The sequence below is a fragment of the Dicentrarchus labrax genome, unplaced genomic scaffold (assembly GCF_905237075.1).
Source record: "Dicentrarchus labrax unplaced genomic scaffold, dlabrax2021, whole genome shotgun sequence".
NCBI lineage: Eukaryota > Metazoa > Chordata > Actinopteri > Moronidae > Dicentrarchus > Dicentrarchus labrax.
This window is the reverse complement of record NW_026136702.1, coordinates 8,595,661-8,611,406: the sequence shown is the minus strand read 5'-3', so window position 1 is coordinate 8,611,406 and position 15,746 is coordinate 8,595,661. Positions and strand designations below refer to the sequence as shown.

The 15,746-nt window shown below is 38.9% G+C and overlaps 1 protein-coding gene across 10 annotated transcripts in view; it reads left to right on the top strand.

The window, feature by feature from the left end:
* adgrb3 (adhesion G protein-coupled receptor B3) overlaps window positions 1–15,746 on the top strand; it is a 112,254-nt gene that overhangs the window by 74,200 nt on the left and 22,308 nt on the right. For all 10 annotated transcript variants that reach the window (XM_051426908.1, XM_051426918.1, XM_051426907.1 and 7 more), the window contains 4 exons: window positions 1,745–1,891; window positions 2,944–3,019; window positions 4,716–4,818; window positions 5,330–5,373. In XM_051426908.1, coding sequence (XP_051282868.1) covers window positions 1,745–1,891; window positions 2,944–3,019; window positions 4,716–4,818; window positions 5,330–5,373 — 370 coding nt within the window. The remainder of the gene's footprint in view (window positions 1–1,744; window positions 1,892–2,943; window positions 3,020–4,715; window positions 4,819–5,329; window positions 5,374–15,746) is intronic.

The following is a 15,746-nucleotide window of genomic DNA, read 5'->3' as shown; positions in this document are numbered from 1 at the left end:
TGGAGAGCATCTGGCTGAGTAAGATATTGCGGCATCATTTCGTCACTAATTTATGGCAGCCTCTTGACACCTAGATAAATACTGGCTGTCACCGGTGCATCGTCCTCTGTCCTCCTGATTTTAGTCAAATAACCTTGATTGCAAAAGGCTCTCCACTCCAGCAACTTATTCTCCCTTCTTACAAGCAAACACTTAGAGGACAAAGTAAAGCTTGGGACATGTTAGAAAATTAAACACCGCTTTGAAGGTGAAATACATCATGCCCGTTTGACATTTTTGTTCTGGCTGTCTATTGTGAGGCTGTGCTTCATGGTCGAGAGAATATTTTGACATTAGTAGTGATTAATTGCAATTACACACGCATACAATGGCTGTGGATGCTCATTAATTTATTTTCCATGCAAAATGTTTGTGTTGTTTTACCTCAACAGTTTACTTAATGCTGAACCTCTCGTGAATACATTCAGATGTAATGACCAATGCTATAATTCCCTCTTATGAAAATGAGCCATGCAGAATGCACTGAATCGGTGTTCAGAGGCATCACAATCCTAAATTATCACTTTATTTGTGCTGTCTAGCCCCATCAGGCAAGTGCAAAGCCCCATTTACCTGCAGTATTACCCAGAACTCTGAAAGAACTCTTCCTAGCACCCTGTTGTGTTTCACAGTGTGCCCCGTGACTAAAAACCCAAACACAAATACACACGCACTTACCACTCCTGCTCCCAACATCTGGTGCTGTGAACAGGCCTCTTTGCAAATTTGGGGTCTCGTGGCACTTTGTGATTTCATGCCCGCTGCTGGATCATCCGAAACACACAGACACACCTTCTGTCACAGATTTCACTCAAACATGGAGTCTTGCCAGGATTCAAATTGTATTATTGGCAGAGCACGAGGAACAATAGAGCTTTTGCATCAATGGTAGGATTAGCCTCAGATTCCCCTCGCTGAAGCACCACCTGACCGGGACTGGATGCGATATCAGGTGGAGAACAGTACATCTTTATGCTCCCCTTGTAATGCTAAGGCCTTTTCAGTCTATCCTGGGAATTTTCTTTGTCGTGGCCTTGGTGCAGAGACTGTTCTTTTAAGGCGCCTCAGCTGGGAGTTGAGAAAAGAAAAGAGTGATTAAGGAGATTACCTGTCTACCAGTTGTCAGGTGCCAGTTGTAGCTTTGATTTTGTACATAGTGGTAAATGTATAAATAAATGAACTAAAACCCCATTTGGGCATATTTTGACATATATATCATATATACATATCATACTATTATATAGGTATATTCACATGTACAATGCAACTAGATAATAGATGTCATTGTTGTGTGGTGTTAGCCAGAGTATTTCAAATCGAGAGGCCTCAATTTGGGAGCAATTTTGATTTTTTTTGGTTTATATTTGAATTACAGATTGCACCTTTAAAGAGTAACACAGGGGTGTTGTAGCACAACTTATGAAGGATGAAAGTTTCAGCTCCGTTGTACAGCAAACAATACTTCACATATAAACACACTGATACAGAAATCCAAAAAAAACACACAAACTTGCATCTAGTTTATGTGTTACCAAGTGTGTACGAGACGGTATAAACGTGAATGAATGAGATTTATTTAATTACTGGCTGACTTTTTGGTAAATTGATCTTGGATGCCTCTCCATGAGAGAACAAACTCATAAATACTCTAAAGTATATTGATCATCAGTATTTCTTCGTTGGTCTGTGTGTTTAAATTCTGCAGTGGCCAGCATCCAGAGACTTCCAGCAGTGTCTGTGATGACTGACATCAACTTCCCCATGAAGGGTCGTAAAGGCATGGTTGAATGGGCCAGGAACTCCGAAGATAAAGTGGTCATCCCAAAGGGCCTCTTTGTTTCCCAGTCAGCAGGTATGTGACTGAATATATTTCAAGAACCATCCTAGTCATCCAAGACATCTTCCTTTAGGCCTCCACATACTTTATTTATTTGTCTTAGAATATATATGTAAAGTTTACTTCTGTATAAAAGTTGCAGTAACATGTATAGCATCCGCAGAGGAAACTGCTGTAGAAATGTAGGATTAATGCATAGTGAATAGACAATGATGGATTTATTGGCCACTGCTGAGGAATGGAAAATAAATATCTTGGCATCTCAGCAAAAGCTGGATGATTTTAGTCGAATTGCTTTGTCTGAAAACTTACAATAAGACTTTCACACAGACACATCAGTCTTCTGCAGCAGGTATTTTCTTAATGTTTTATGCTACATCACCCCTTGTTTTGGGAAAGTGAAATAATGTTACAAGCCTCCGAACAAAGCCAGTTTGCTTGCCTGTGCTTGTTCAGTCGCTGAGTTTTCCATCGACTCAGCATTTTCAGCATCCTTTCAAACACTGCCAGTCGCCACTGTATATTGCAATCCAGAGCCAGACAATTTGGTTAATTGGTGTAATCAGTCTTATCTGGAATATATCAAAGATAACAAAACAAGGGATTGATTATGAATCTGTGCCACGTGCCTAATCCCAGCCACTCTAATTTGGACAGGGCAAGAAGCTGATTGTACAGGAGACTTTAGCACTTCTCTGACTGAAGTCAACAAAGTCTGTTGCAAAAAGTTGCAAAAAGTGCTCTTCGTTAAAGAAAAATCTTTTTTTCTTAGAGTGTTATTGGCAGAAACTGCTTTGGCACTGCAAACTAGCAGGTTTACTTAAGCCAAGTGTTACTCCCAATTAAAACTTTCCTTTGAATTGTGAAAATTCACTGTGTTATTAGAAGGCAAAACTTACAGTATTAAATATATACAGTATGGACGAGGTTGAATATTTGCTTTTTAACTGAAAGTCTGGCAACAAGGTCCACTTGTATAATGAAGTTGGGTGATACTACAATAAAGGAAGTCTATCGGTATAAAAAACAGACAATAGTGTTAATTAATTGTTCATTTTTCTCCTTAGATATGGAAGGATCGCCTGTCTTCATTATGGGAACTGTTCTCTACAAGACTCTTGGACTCATGCTACCTTCACCAAAGTAAGTGCTGCATATCTCCTTGTCTATATTTTCTGGTCTGCTGGCAAGAGGAAATATGAGACAGATTTAATCCTTTGGAAGCAGCAGAGGTGTCCATTTTTATTCAGAGTTGTAGATCAAGTCTTAAAACCAGGCTGTGCCTGACTCCAGTGTCCCTGAAATATTCCACTCCAAAGTTTCAACAGGAGAAAGTGCTTTTGCTTTTGTTGCACATGTTATTTTAAGTTTAAAGATACTTTTCATTCATAATTATAGTAAATTTGTCCTGGTTGATAACACACATCATGTTTCTGCATATATAAAACTTCAGAAATCAGTTTGTTTGTGTTGACTATAATTTAGTAAATGAAACATATTCACTGTAGCATGGAATATGTAGTTAATTAAGGATGACATTAGTGGCTGGAAAAGCAGCGGGATGTCTCAAACAAACACCTGGTGTCAGGCCCCAATCAACAAGTCCCTGGCACCAACGTCCCAAGGACAGAGCGGTCATTCTAGGACTGGCCAGGCCAGCTGTCACAGGTGGAACAGCAGCCCTCTGTGCACATGTGGAGTGGAGCTCATAATGGGACGCTGAAGCTCGCCGTTTCCGAGCAGATCCAGTGGCAACTGTTTAAGACTTCAGGATTTCCATTCGCCAAATTTTAAGCTTGAGAAGTTTCAAAGGAGAAAATAACTTTGTTTGCTACCAAATGTCAGACGTCTCTCAGTGCACTTAGAGAGAGATGAAGAACTTACCCATTTACTCCATTGATTTCCATTTTAAAATAACAGACTTGTACCATATAACAAAGTCAGATAAAAATATTCTCAGCTCATGCGGTGCTGGTAGGAAAGGGGGCTGCTGCAGTATCACCTCTACTTTCCTTTGTGAAGCTGACAGTTTTCTTCCTAGTGGGGAGTGCTCACAGATTGCAGCTTCTAATAAAAAGAATATTCTGTCAACTATACAATAGCTGGAGATGATTTTTGAAACAGGACTGTAATGCCAGATTTTTAAAAGCGTAGGATACAAAGAAACATCTCGTTCAGATCAGGCGAGCCTCTGATTTGTACTCTCTGTTTTCTGGTCTGCTTAGATGTTTTGAACACCATCACTGGCAAACGTCCTGTATAGCTGCTTTGACGTCTAATGGGCAGTTTTTTTCAATCATCCTGTTATTGAGTGTTTGATATTTGGGTTAGTATTCAATACAACCTGCAATAGAGACCAATACTTGACTAGTTTAAGAATGAATTCAAAGAACTTGCACTCTATATTTTAGATTATTAGATTAGCTAGCAGAGAGAAACTTCAAATTCAAAATATGTGCAGAAAATCTTTTCAAGAGCCCCGGATCAGGTTTTGATACAAGTGTTCCTTATAGATCCCACATAAATCTCACTGACTCTGCACTTAAACGTAATCCTTGTTAATCTTCACGGAGCATAACAAGAGGTGTTTGAAGTAAAATCAAAGTTAAAGCTTTGAACACTAGAAATGTTGTCACATTTTTTACTTAGAAGTTCCGTGTAACATTTATAGGGATATCCAGTAAGCTAATACAGTTAAGCATATATAGCAAACATGCGCCTCTACTTTACTACATTGTGTTAGAAAGTGAAGTAAATTGTTGTACATTTGACCCTACTTTACAATTGAACATTGTGTTACAGCTACATCCAGTTATTTTCTAACTTTTGTTTGCCTCAGGAACCACACGGTTGTCAACTCCAAGGTCATTGCTGTGACTGTGAAACCTGAGCCCAAGGCAACTGAATCCCACCTGGAGATTGAACTGGCTCACCTGGCAAATGTAAGAAAAAAATTGTTGTATATATCAACGAATGAACACATTGATTGCACATATGAATATCACTTTTTATTAGTTAGTTTCACTATAAAAGATTAAAGGTTCCTTTTTAACACTCTAGAAAGAGTTTTTGTCTGTTGACTGGATGTTTGATAATGACCACAGCACATATCACCACCCATTAGCCAACACACAATGGTGGTTAATTGGCTCGATAATTAATTTGCAAGCACCCGGTGTCAGGAGAGTGCACCGCAGTCAGATAATTACATGGACAATCCTTTTTATGATCCAGGCCTTTTTATTCATCTTGAAGATAAAGTGCATGTGAGTCTGACAGCGTCAGCACGTGTGTGTGCGTCTGATGGTTTAATCCACACATGAAACACCTTTTCAATGACATCTACGTAGAAGGACAAACATACAGTTGATTTATAATGATGATGATTATAATGATGATAAATTATCATAATAATTGACTTGATAAACATTTTGTCCTTTTCCTGCCTTCCAGGGAACAATGAACCCTTACTGTGCACTGTGGGACAGCACCATAATGTAAGTGGGCACGCACTTTCACTCTCCTTAGTTTTTGTAGGGATTCCTGGGTTTGTTGTCAGTTACTACTTAAATATAAAGACAAGTGTGTGTTTTTCAGGATACAGGAACACTTTTTTATATTACTTTTCTGTTACATCTCTGAAATTGAGTTAGTGTGCATCCTCCCTTCATCTTCAACAATCAGGAACACATGTCCCTTGTGCATGTCTTTGCAAAGAAGCTGGGTAACCCAATAGCACAGCACAGCACACAAGCAAGAGAGCTGGATAAATAACCTGCATGGTAAAATTATACATTAAACCCTTATCATGGGTAGACACAATAATAGAAATTTTGTGTGAGATAACACAGCCCACTACAAAATCCTGGCTATGAATAAACAGTTGTGAAGTATATGGTATGATGTTAAGGTTGTTATTCAGCTTGTGCAGTCAGTGCTGTTGTGGTACTGCCGTTGCAGTTGTTCAGCATATGCCGTCATGATTACGTCAAGACTCTTACAGGAGAGTATTATGAGTCAGTCATAAGTCACAAGTTCACCCCTGTAAATCACAATTATAGACATTCTTACAAGTGAGTTGTACTACAGAATGTTCAGTTAAAAACCAATTAACAGCATGTGTCGGCTTGAACAGACATCTGAGAAATACTAATTTTACAAGTGAGCGTTGATAAGGAAACTTACAGAGATACCAATAGGCCAGATAGTCGACGCCTGAAGTGCTGGAGAATCAGCCACAAATACTGCAGAATTATGTAACATAGCAAGGGAAAAAGTCTCAAAAATCATGAAACACAGCTGCATTATCAAAAGGAAACACAACAACAGCACAAACTAAACCCTCTACAATTATCATCGAGGCAAATAAAGACCTGACACAATCACAACACAGTTAATATTACAAGCTTTATTAAAAGAAAGAAAGCTGTTGTATTAAGTTGCATCTCACTATATTGTAATGTGTTGGTGTTATTCTGTCCACATTCAAACAGCCAATCAAGGCTTCTCTGAAACATTGGATAACTGCTACACCTACCCTTGATAGTCAGGGTTGCTTTACCTCAGTTTGGTGTTGTGATGCTGTTTTAAGGGTATTTGATGTCACCTTGTTTGCAGTGGAATGACTTCTGGTCTGCAGTGTTAACATTTGACAGCAATGTTCTTGTCACACTGTCACTTGATAAAACCAAAGTTGTCGGAGCATTTCCTCCCAAAGAAAGTCAAACATTCTTGCTACTTTGCAGTGAGGCCTGTTTACTGCTTTAGCTGAGAGGCAACTATTTACTAATTGCACAAAAAAAAGGAATTGAAGCTGATAGCTGTTGAATTATTTACGGTTATATGGCTTAATATTTTAATTACAGTAAACCCTATTTCTAATATGTCCAACCTTTTTTTTTAGCAATAGCCATTCAATGTATTTGCATTCTGTAATTGTTCCTGGAGTCTGCTTATCCTCTTTGCCTATCTACACGTTCTCTGCACACACATGCACAAGGGATTCACAGGAAACGATGGATGCATGCATTGCAGGAGACAAGCATTGTTGAATGTAGGGACTCCTCTCAGCCCATGGTTTGTTTGGGTGTGCCGTAAACAGACGGGCTAGTTGCTCTCCTTCTCTTGCATTCCTACCTGTGTCTTTCGAACGAAACTCTGGGAGCGGTGTTATTACTGTAAGGGGCACTTAGTGTCACCACCAGTAACCATGGGTGCTGACGTATAAACCAGAACTGAAATCTTAACCTTTTATACTTTCAAGATCTGATGTTGAGATAATAGGGTAATGTGTAACTGGACTGGTATCTAATATTTCCCCAGAACAGAATTTATTACACATACCACATTATTGCATAGCATGTTACAACACAGCTCTACAGTATGTAGATGCTAATTGTTTTTGTATGTAATTGAAGTTGGATGACCAATTACTGGAAATATTTTGGACCACAGTTTTGTTTTCTTTATGAGAAACCTAACAGCAGCTGTGGATTAAACCAGCTAAGGCAACAGCTTATATGAGGTTGTTATTTTTACTTTGAAATAGCATGTGAATTGTGCATGGTCTGTCCTCTATCATGGTATTTGAGGGCAACTGGTCTATTTTTGAACAGCAAAGATACAACTGGGACAACTCTGCTCCATTCTCTTTCTCTGACTTTCACAAACCAAGTGTTTCATATCAGCATTTTTTTCCCCGATCCACACCAAGTCATTTTAATCAGAGCACTGCCGAATGACTCCATGGTATGATTATCATGTTCATTTCAAGCAGTTGGCTCGTCCTATTACACAATAGCAGCCACTCTCAGGACTCATTGAGGGGGTAATACGCCATCTGTCAGCCATGTTGGTTCAAACCAAATGAGAGTGCTCACTGTAACAATTAGCAGAATGAAAATGTTGTTCACAAGTGGAGAACTGTGTCCTCTGTGCTGCCCGTCGCACTAACTGATGGGCCACACACAGAACATGTGAATACTGAGCTGAACACTGGAGGCAGCTACAGTAAAAGCTGCAGGGCTGAGGCAGCTGCCACACCTGAGTCTCTGCTGCTTTACTTTCACCACAGGGGTGGAAACCTGAGGCATAAATATTCTTATGTGACAGCAAGAGGAAAAGTTGTTGTGATTTGTCTTTTCATGCAAGCGACTGGGAGGACTGTTTTAAAGAGAACATGCTGTTCATCACTACAAAGCCATAGCCTTTTATTATGATACAATATATACTTTCCTCATGTACTTTTTGGCTCTCTGTGCTTGTCCTTTTGCCCTCATTCTGCTATGCAGAGTGAACCGAATGGATGCATTTTTAATAAGATGCTGTTAAATGTTAATAACTTCAAAACTAGAAATGTGTATTGTTCTTTTTTAGCTAAACAGACAGTAGGAGCAAGAGTCTCTTATGTTTTTATATATGAACCAAGCACTGGTTTAATGAAAATCATTTTACATATTAAAATTCATCTATTTAGGGGAGAATAAGCCAGCAAAATGATTCAGAAAAACAATGAATGATGATAAAATTGGGCAATACTTTCCCACCACTACAGAGTAGTATCTAGGTACTTGAATTGATTATTTGCAGTGGTGGAAAGTGACTAAGTACATTTACTCAAGTACTGTACTTAAGTACAATTTTGAGGTACTTGTAGTTCACTTGGCTAGTTCCATTTTATGCTACTTTATACTTCTGCTTCACTACATTGTAGAGGGAAATATTGTACTTTTTACTCAACTGCTTACTGTATAATCAACTAAAATTAACTCCAACTACAGCATTGAAATGCTATGTGTATGTTTTGCATTAGTAATAATAATCCAGTAATGTATTTGAATGCACTGTAGTAGTAGAACTGCTACATAAGTAAAGGATATAGTAAATCTGCCACCATTAAGAAGAAGAATGTGATGATAAATGTGAATAAAAACAACACAGCAGATATTTGTCTGCATCATTTCATCAAGTATTTAATAAGTCTTGACTAGATAATTAGCTGCCAAGCAATCTTCATTTCAATTCTTTGCAAGTTAAATAAGTAAAATTACTCACCTGTCAGACCTATTGTTGGGCGGTATAACAAAAAACAAAAATAATATTTTTTTTGTTTGTTTTTTGTTTTTTTCCATGACATTTTAATGCAATGATTTTAATGTCATCATGTGTATACTCAAGGCTTTAACTACAATAGGTTGTTTTGGCTCTACAAAAATATACAATATATTAAGGAATCCGAAAGCATGAAACAGTTGCAGAATGTAACTGCACAAATTGCACAATGGTAAATGGACTGCACTTAGGTAGTGCTTTTCTTGTCTTTCGACCACTCAAAGCGCTATACACTTCATGGCACATTGATAGCAGAGGCTGCCATCAATGTGCCAACTGCTTATCAGAATCGAACTAATCCTATTCACACACACGCACTCACACACCGATGGCACAGCATGAGGAACAATTTGGGATTCAGAACGGCCAACCTAGTGGATGACCCGCTCTGCCTCCTGAGCCACAGCTGCCCCGTAGTAAGAACAGGACTTAAAAATAGAAGATATGCCAACAACTTTAACATTACTTCCCTTTCAAAACTAAATATTTTTAAATAGTTGTATATTGTAACATGATAAAGTGAAAAAAAATACACAAGTATTCAGAGATATTTCTCAAGTGTTCTATTGCACAAGTAAGAAACATTAGTTACAGCGGTTGCTTCAGCTACGCACCAATATGGAGGTATCTGAAAAATGTACATCATATGGGAAATTAAAAAACCCATGGACCACCATTTAATGATGTGTGCTTCCTGGGATTGTCATGTTTTTGACTAGTTATGTTACCCAGAGAACTGTGGCTGGCTCCGTGATTACCTTGACGTAGTGAAGAAAATAAATGCAGTGAAGAATAAAACAAAGATATAAACACTAATGTTAAGCCCTCCATGTATTGTGAAAAATAAAACATCAGAGCATCCAGAAAGCCAATATCTTTTCTTTTTTCATTTACTCTCAAGTCTGCAGCTCCACAGCACCGAGTGTAAACAGGTCAAATGCATACACTTTTATTACTCTTTCAAATGTCAATATTTTCAGCTAACAAACAAGCCTGGAATTACCAATATCCCACCACTGTGCCAAGGGAAAGATAGGAAATGCAACCCAGTGATTTTAGATCTGTTAACTTCCCTGTAGTGTTCAAAGATAAATATTTGGGGGGGGGGACAATCAACCAATCTGCTAAGAAATATTACACTATTACACTATCTTGGAAATTTAGTTGCAGCACAAGTTTAAATTATTACTTTTTGGCCTGTCTAAACTTAGTTTTGGAAGATTAATTCATCTCATTTTGAGTGTTGTATAAATTTTAGGTTTAATAGTTGTTCCAGGCTGCCACTAAACTCGCAGAAGAAGAAAATTACAGAATAACATTACAAGCTAGTTCTAGCCTTTTGGCATTCCCCTACAATTAGATGCTTTTAAAATCCTCAGAATCCTTGTAAAGCAGTGCATGGAAAGCAATATGAGTGTCTTTCTGACTTTTTAATCGCAAATGTTTTAGCATCCCCTCTCATCCTATCCAACAGTCTTACAGGGGCCAAATCTTAAACTGAAGGGGACAACCCTCATCATTAAAGGCTCTTAGATCCTGAAACAACTTGCCACATCCAGATTAACAGCAACTTGACCTCATCTTCTTACAACACACAGCCTTCTTACTGACTGCTGTATTTATTATACCTGTTTTGTAAGATTTATTTCCCCCTTGTTTAATCTTTTTGCTTCCTCTCTAAAGCACTGTAAAAGTAATAAATTATATTGTTACTTTGGTGCTATTGGAAGTATTAAATGCAGTTTTCTTTTACGGTGCAGTATAACCAAACAGATTGTAATCTTTATGGCCAAACATGTATGATAAATTTGCCATAACTGTACTGTGCCGAGACTCAGAAGGATTAAATGTTTCCTTTTTTTTTAAAGTCGCACAGTTTCTACTCAAGTCAGTTGGGATGATTTACTCTGCAGAACATACAAGGGCCATATACTAACCAATAACAGCCTAGAGGATATGATAAAAAACAGTTGGAGATACCATGTAATAACAAGACCAAGCAGCACCAAACAGTTTGTTGGTGGATTTAACTGCCACGTTTTAAAACGTACAAGTAATAAACATTGTATAGATTCATATTAATGATTGAAGAATGAATGAAAAATGATTATGTCATTTGAAAACCATTTGACTCTAAAGAAAAACAACAGCACATTCAAACCTGTGACAACAAATATTACCTGAACTGATGAGTAGTAAAATATTGTAATTCAGCTTTTACTAAATAATTACCTCAATAGTTATCTCTCAAATTGCTATACAGTGCTATACAGTTTGTACCGTGAATCTAAAAGGAACACTCTGCTTCCCATGGAGTCAAAGCATATGAATTATTTACATGTGAAGGTGTGAAAAGCAGCTGTTGTAGCTCCAGGTTCTACAAACATCTGGATATTCTGGATTTGAGCCAAGCAGGCCACACCAAACGCTGCCAACTGCAGGGACTCTTATGAACCAGAAGAAACCTTTTGTTGCAAGATTTGGTTCTCCATCACCTCAGTTCTTCACAATGTTTATAATATAGACACCAAAGGATATGTGAGTGACATGCACCAAGTTTGATACATTTGCATTCCAGCTTTGCTTTGTTGATGTGCAAAACCTTGTTTACACTATAATGAATAACTTTACTTTAATCATTTTAATGTACTTAAGTTTTGAGTCACTTAAGAAGTTTGACAAGTTGTATAAAACAGTTAATATACCTGCAGCTGGTGATATTTAGAGCTCAAAATTCCCATCTCCAGCTTGATTTTGAGGTTCAGTCTGTCTAATTCTGTTGAAAGTGCTCTCTAATGGTTTCCCTCTTTGACGTCAAGCTTCTTTGACATTTCCATATCTGAGATCAGCAGTTGTCAAACTTTTTCGTGTCATAGACCCTCAAATAGACACATTTGCTCCACAGACTCGCAGATGATCAGATTTAGTCCCAGGGAACTATGTGAGAAGATTTTTTATTGTTTTTAGGTTTAGGTTTTGAATGCAAAGTGTCAACGCTGCAGATCGGGAGACGATAATGGTGAGAGCATTGCCTTCTTTATTTTTGGTGGATTCATTTATAATGAAATGGAACCACTTCACTTCGGATGTTGCTCGGGATCTCTGCATGTCCACTTTGCAGTGATCTCTGCGCACTGTAGAAGGACGTCGACAGGCAGATGAAGTAACAATGTGGGCGATGTTTACAGTAATTGTAAGCTTCGCTCCAGCAAGGACTCATGATGGACTGATGAGGACACTAACCATGCATTAGTTGACAGCAGGAGGTATTGCTGTGTTTGCGTGTGTGACAGCACAGGATGTGATTTGGGGTAAATCATGTAAACTCTGAGGTAGCACATGAAGTCCAAGTGCAGCTATGTCATGGTGCTGTGATGACTCAGTGCTACATAGAATGAACAGTTCTGATTCTTGATTCTGTTTGCTTTTAATTAATGTATTTATATATTGCTATACTTGTAAATCTAGTGGAGTTGATTCATGCATGAGAGAGAATTTACATTTTTAGCTTTAAATTAGAAAATACACGGTTTTCAACAGTAGTTTTCCTATTATGTGGATTTAGCATTACACTGACAACCCATGCAAATTGTGTTAAAATGAATAAAAACTGATCTGGACAAACACAGTTATTAGGTGTGCTGAAGGTCAACTAACTGCAGTGATAATAGGCATAATGGACCTATTAGCAGGTGCATGACACTTTCACTTTGTATGCATCTGTGGAGCCATTCATGTCGTCACTAACAGATCCAAACTGCAGGCTCTCTTGCTTGTCTACCTCCTTTAGAGGGTTTTGTCCCACTCAGGATTAATAAGATTTTTCTTGCCACATAAAAATATGCACTCATTTTTCTTTTATCTTCACTCAGTTAACACACACAGCGTGGCCCATGGGCTGATATAAATTGCCCATCATCAAGAGATCCAAGATGGATGGAATAATTTCCCAGCATTGCCCCCGCCCTCCTCTGCCCGTCATTGTGTGTCAGTCTTTCAGGACTTAAATAAAATAAAATTGCCTAAAGTGCATCGCCCGAGGCACTCTTAAAGCCCCCAGACCAGTGACTGGCTAATCTGATGTGGGCATGTGATGCATTTAAAGAGGTTTTTGGAAAGTTATCCCTCATTCCTGAAGAAATACTATATTTTGAGCAAAGCAGTCTCTTATGCAAGGCTGACTGTCATTTCTAAGAGCAACACAGGCTAAAAAACTGCAGCCCAGTCTGGTCATATAGTCTATATACGGCTGCATCAGCTTGTTTAGCTGGACATCCATGAGGTTACAGAGCTTCACTGTTTGACTCTTAAGTGCACTGCTTGGACATCTGGATAAGTTATGGGTTTAGTAATAAGATCTCTATGTCTGGAGGAACTCAATCTGTCAAAGTTCAGCAAGGAACACAAACCTAATTGGAGTTTTGAGCAACTGTCTATCTCTCTGTTTCAGCAAGACACAGGGGTTTAAATACTGAATGTGTCTAAAACTTTGTCGACTTTTTATGTCACTCTGCTGTCACTTATCTTGCATCCTGACACCTAAATATGTTAAACGATCAAATTCTGTCACACATTTCAATCCAGGAAGTTTTACTACAAAGTTGTCAGTACATCACCGCATGTGTAGAAAGTGGTCAACAAAGGGTATGTGATGAATGTCTCACTGTGGTTAACAGCAACACTGACACTTTCTCTAGGGGACATTTTATATTCTAAGGCCACTGAGCCCTGATAAGGTCAGAGAACACGTCAAACGTGGCGCACATAAATCCCCAGTCAGCGATGTTCTCCTGTCAGCTCCTCTGTCTCTCTCACTGGCACAAAAGAGAAGCAAACATCTAGCAAGTCAAAAGTTAGGAACAGATCATGTCGAGGATTGAGTCCTCACCAAGGGAACGGTGGATTCATCGCAAAGTTTTCAAAAAGTAGAGGCATCACACATGCTATCAATCTGATCACAAGAAAGTGAGCATTGGAGAGAATCTGAATCTGACAGTCATGTTTTGATAGTGCAACAGCGCCATACCCAGAAGGCGATCTCATGTGGGCAGCTGTGTAAAATGGTGCGATGCCTGTTGGTCATCCAGCGGCTTCATCGCGGCCCGTCTCTCTGTCCTACAGGAAACAATGAAAGGCCTGCACTACTGTTCAAGGATGTGTTCAAAATTTTGTTGTCCAACATGTATGACTGTGCACACAAACACCCCACTAGCTGCATTTTTGACAATCCTACTTAATGTCTCATTGGGCTTATACATAGTGCAAGGCAATTGTTTAGGTTGGCAGAAACCAACATTAATCTCCGTTTTAAAACTGGAAGCTCACATATAGTCAGACACCTCTACTGATGAAAAGCAGCAACGAACAATGCTTTCAGTGGGGGTTGTTTTTGCTTCGGGGGCACTTGTAGTCAGAAAATTAAGTCCTATAAGTCCTTTACCACTTTAAAGTGCTTTGCGCTACCATCAGCCACATGGTTTTTGTTAATGGCTGCAGACATTGATGTAAAGCTTTACGTTAGCTGTGTCCAATGGCTCCAATATGGTACTACAGGTGCCTCATTTTTAGCCACCCTGGTTACTGCCAGGCATGTTGTTTTCTGTCTATCATGCACTCATTTGGCCCCTATGTTAAAGAAATATTCAAATATACAATATTTTAGAATATTTCTAATCTTACTGTGCTATCAAAGTAATTAGAAGATGTTCTGAGACTCTGTTTTTTTCATGTTACTTAGTGCAGCTCAGTAGTTTCACTTATAAGGAGTTGTTCAAAAACCTCACCGCAGACTTTCCTTTTAATAATTATCATAAAATGTCAGCATTTGAACCTTCCTTTATGGAGCCACCAAAGAAACCCTCTAAATTTTAAATCAGCAGAACGGTGCATCCACTGTGGACCTTTAAGACGTGATTTAGGGATCCCGCTGTGGCTCCTATGAGACACTTCTTTCTACAACCTGCAGAGAATATGGGCTTTATGTAACACCTTTATGACAAAGCACATTTCCCCACATTTGTTGTTTACTCCATTTGGATGATTCATAGCTGCCTCTTCCGATACTTGTGCAGTATAACATTTTAATGTAATGGTTTGAAATGGCTACATGGGTGGGACACAAAACATTGCTCAAAACAATCACAACCCAGTTAAGAGTAAAGCGAAGAGTTGTTGTACTGTTGCATTGCATTGAGTACTTGTCAGAGTCAGACCCTGGTTTGGAAATTTGCAACTGGCCCCACGGTTCCTTCCAGGAATAATAAATATTGCTGCCATATTGATCAAATGACAAAGCAGGATTGCTTCACACAGCAGAGGCCACCTGGCACACAAATCAACATCTCATATGCTCCGTATTGTTCTAAATCACTGGCACCTATCTACTTTTGCCTAGAAATGAGTGGGATGCCGAAGAGTGAAAAGACCCAGCAGCAAGGTGTCTTGCAGGACAACAGGTGTTTGCTTGAGCGTTTTGTGACACGAATCTTCATATCAGGTTTTTGGTGTTGCGGCAAAGACTGATCTGAATGTGCGGGCATGTTTGTGTCCATAAAGTTTGCAAATGGGGTATTTAATTAACCAGGGCGATTCTTTCCCAAAGATTGAAAATGAGTGTGTGGGGGGGGTGACAAATGGAAGAGAAGCGCTCCTTTCATTTCACCTGCTAGTGGTGTGAAGTGGAGACTGGCTGCAACCATTCGCGCTGCTTCCGCGGGGTGGTATTAGTTCTGCAGTGTGTTTTTTGCGAAGCGCTTCGCAC